Source organism: Entamoeba nuttalli, assembly GCF_000257125.1.
Source record: "Entamoeba nuttalli P19 unplaced genomic scaffold asmbl_2817, whole genome shotgun sequence".
NCBI lineage: Eukaryota > Evosea > Mastigamoebida > Endamoebidae > Entamoeba > Entamoeba nuttalli.
This window is the reverse complement of record NW_008575621.1, coordinates 1-2,814: the sequence shown is the minus strand read 5'-3', so window position 1 is coordinate 2,814 and position 2,814 is coordinate 1. Positions and strand designations below refer to the sequence as shown.

The 2,814-nt window shown below is 25.9% G+C and overlaps 2 protein-coding genes across 2 annotated transcripts; both read right to left on the bottom strand.

The window, feature by feature from the left end:
* Positions 1 to 417: 417 nt before the first annotated feature.
* Positions 418 to 960, bottom strand: ENU1_042850 (hypothetical protein; the record flags this gene model as incomplete). The annotated part of the gene is made up of 1 exon (XM_008857597.1): positions 418 to 960. One exon carries the CDS (start codon positions 958 to 960, stop codon positions 418 to 420), a length of 543 nt encoding a protein of 180 aa, XP_008855819.1.
* A 499-nt stretch (positions 961 to 1,459) lies between these two features.
* Positions 1,460 to 2,422, bottom strand: ENU1_042840 (purine nucleoside phosphorylase, putative; the record flags this gene model as incomplete). The annotated part of the gene is made up of 1 exon (XM_008857596.1): positions 1,460 to 2,422. One exon carries the CDS (start codon positions 2,420 to 2,422, stop codon positions 1,460 to 1,462), a length of 963 nt encoding a protein of 320 aa, XP_008855818.1.
* Positions 2,423 to 2,814: the final 392 nt, after the last annotated feature.

Below are 2,814 nucleotides of genomic sequence, written 5' to 3'. Positions count from 1 at the left end.
TTTTTTTTTCCTTCTTCACTTCTTTTTGTTTCCATAATTCTAAAACCCATTTTCATATTGAACAAAATAAAAAAGTATTTCAACTATTTAAGAGTAATTCGTTTTTTTATCTAACAAAACACAATTGGTTGTATCTTTATTCACTTATAAGTTTAATCTTTAATACCACCTTTCTAAATACAATTTAAAGTACTAAAAAACACTACTACTTTATCATAACCAAACTTAAAATAAAATAAGTTAATTAATATTCAATGAAATATAATAAACAAAGACAGATATGATTTACGTTCTTAAAAATAGGTATGACCTTATTATGTTTGGACTTTTGGATAATCAAATGAAAAAAAAACATGATAAAGTCCAATGAAAAATAAATAATCAAAATGTAAAAAATTAATTATTCAATAAAGAATTTTAATTGGGTAAAAGAGTAGATGGTTGGGTTTGATGAAGAATCCATGTACCTAATAAAGGAAAACCAAAAAATTTTACCCCTCTACCAGCAATGACCAATCCTATTTGAGTAATATAAAGGAATAACATTGTTAAAATAGAAATAATAAAAAACCATATTAGTTTGTGTGCAAAAATTGATGCAATTCCAAGTAATACAGTAAAATATGCAGTAATACCATTTACTATAATAGATTGAATTGCAAACTGACGAGCAACAGTTACTTTAGGTTTGACTATATAAACAAACAATCCTCCCATAATTGAACCAGCCGTTGCTAATAAACAAATAAAAACAGGACTAACATCAAACGTTTGATCAAGTCGTGATATTACTCTATTTACTTTTCTTTTTAAATTATCAATATTAAATATATCACCAATATCATCATTGTAATTTGGTTGTTGTATTTCTTGAGGTTGGTTTAATATTTCTTCTTTTTGTTCAACTGGTTCAATTTGACCAATAGGTTGTTCAGTAAAAGAATGAGGTTCTTCAGTCATATGTAGATTAATTAATCTTATATTAGTTCTTTCTTATAAAAAAATGTTTTTGAAAAAAAGTTATTAAAAACATAATTTTTTACTTTTTCTTTTTAGTCATTTATTGAAAGATTTTTATTTTTCTAAATTATAATATAACAAAAATATTTATTAAAAACATTGAAATAAAACACAACATTAATCAAATCTTATTAATGGTGTTTCTTCCATTCTAATACAAGGTGTTTCTTCCATAGGAACTAATGATGAAATAATTCCATTTGTGTATTCATTATATACTGACTGATAATTAATTTCTTCTTCTTCCCCCAAGAGAATAGGATTACTAGATCTAGTAAATGTAGGTGTTTCAATAGAACATTGATTATTCATAAGATAAATATAATTTTAAGTTTTATCTTTTTTTTGATATTTGAAAATTCTCTAATTTTATTATAACAAAAAAAAAGAATAATAAAATTATTTTAACAAAACTAATAAAAAACTGAATAAATTATTGTTATTGTTCCATTGGGATTGTATCAAGAATAGCTAATGCATCTGCAGCTACTTTTAATATCTTATCAACATTAACATCATCAGCAGAAGTAAATGTTTTCAATTGTCTATTATCAACAATTTCACAAATACCACCACTTCTAACCCATTTAAATCCTTGTGTAATTTGAGTAATACAACTCATTTCCATTTCAAAGTTCTCAACCATTAAGTCTTTTGTTTGAACATTCATAAGAACATCTTCAAGAGATGAAATTGTTGTTGGTAATTCTTTAAAAATAAATCTTCCTTGACAAACAAAGAATCCAGCAGCTGATGCTGTTATACCAACTTTGTATGGAACGTTTTGTTCTTTAGCAACTTTTTCTAATGCTTCAACAACAAGAGAATTTGGAACAGAAACGTATGGTCTAATCTTTCCTTTAAATCTATGTCCTTCAGGAATGGCTTTATCAATCTTTTCAATGACTTCTTTTTCTAATTCAAGTGCTTCTTTATTAACTTGTTTAACATCATAAAATAATCCAGTATTATCAAGACCAATAGTATATTTTGTTACTATTGCTGTTCCAATTGGAGTATTTTTTGAAATAGCACCTGATGTACCTACTCTAATGATATTAACTGGGTGTGTTGGTGCAGCTTTTGGAGTTCTAGTTTTAACGTCAATACATTTTAATGCTAAAATTTCATTAATAATAATTTCTGCACTACCAGTACCCATCCCATGTGTAACAATTGAAATTCTAAGTCCTTTTGGTGTAAATCCTGTCATGGTTGTTAAACCACGGTGGTCACGTCTGAAAATTGGTTTAGATTCATCAAAAAGTAATTTACTAGCTTTTGGAACTCTTTCTGGATCTCCAACTAATATAATATTATCAGCTAAATCCTCTGCTGTAATTGATAAATGATAAATAGTATTTCCATTTGCTGGAAGTGTAGCTTCAGTTAATCTTGACATGTTAATTTAATTTTTAGTTTCATTCTTTTATATTCCTTTAGAATCATATTTAGAACATCGAAGAACAGATAGAAGAGATTTTTCCTTCTTCCATCTTAGGTCGAAGTAAGAAGAACTTATTTAGTTTTTAAAATTTTTATTTACCATAATTCCTTTTCATCAATAAACACAAAATCATAATCAATCTATTAAACAATACTTTGAGAATTTACTAAAAAAATTGAACGTCTCTTTGACATAATTAAGAGGATTAAAAGTAATTGGATTTCTTTCTCAATAATGGTGATAAAGAAGAATGCAAATAAACAAGTACAATAGTGGAATTGTCATTGATAAATAGAATTTGTTCCTGTTAATGGTATTGAACAATAATGTTTATGTTTGTTATTACT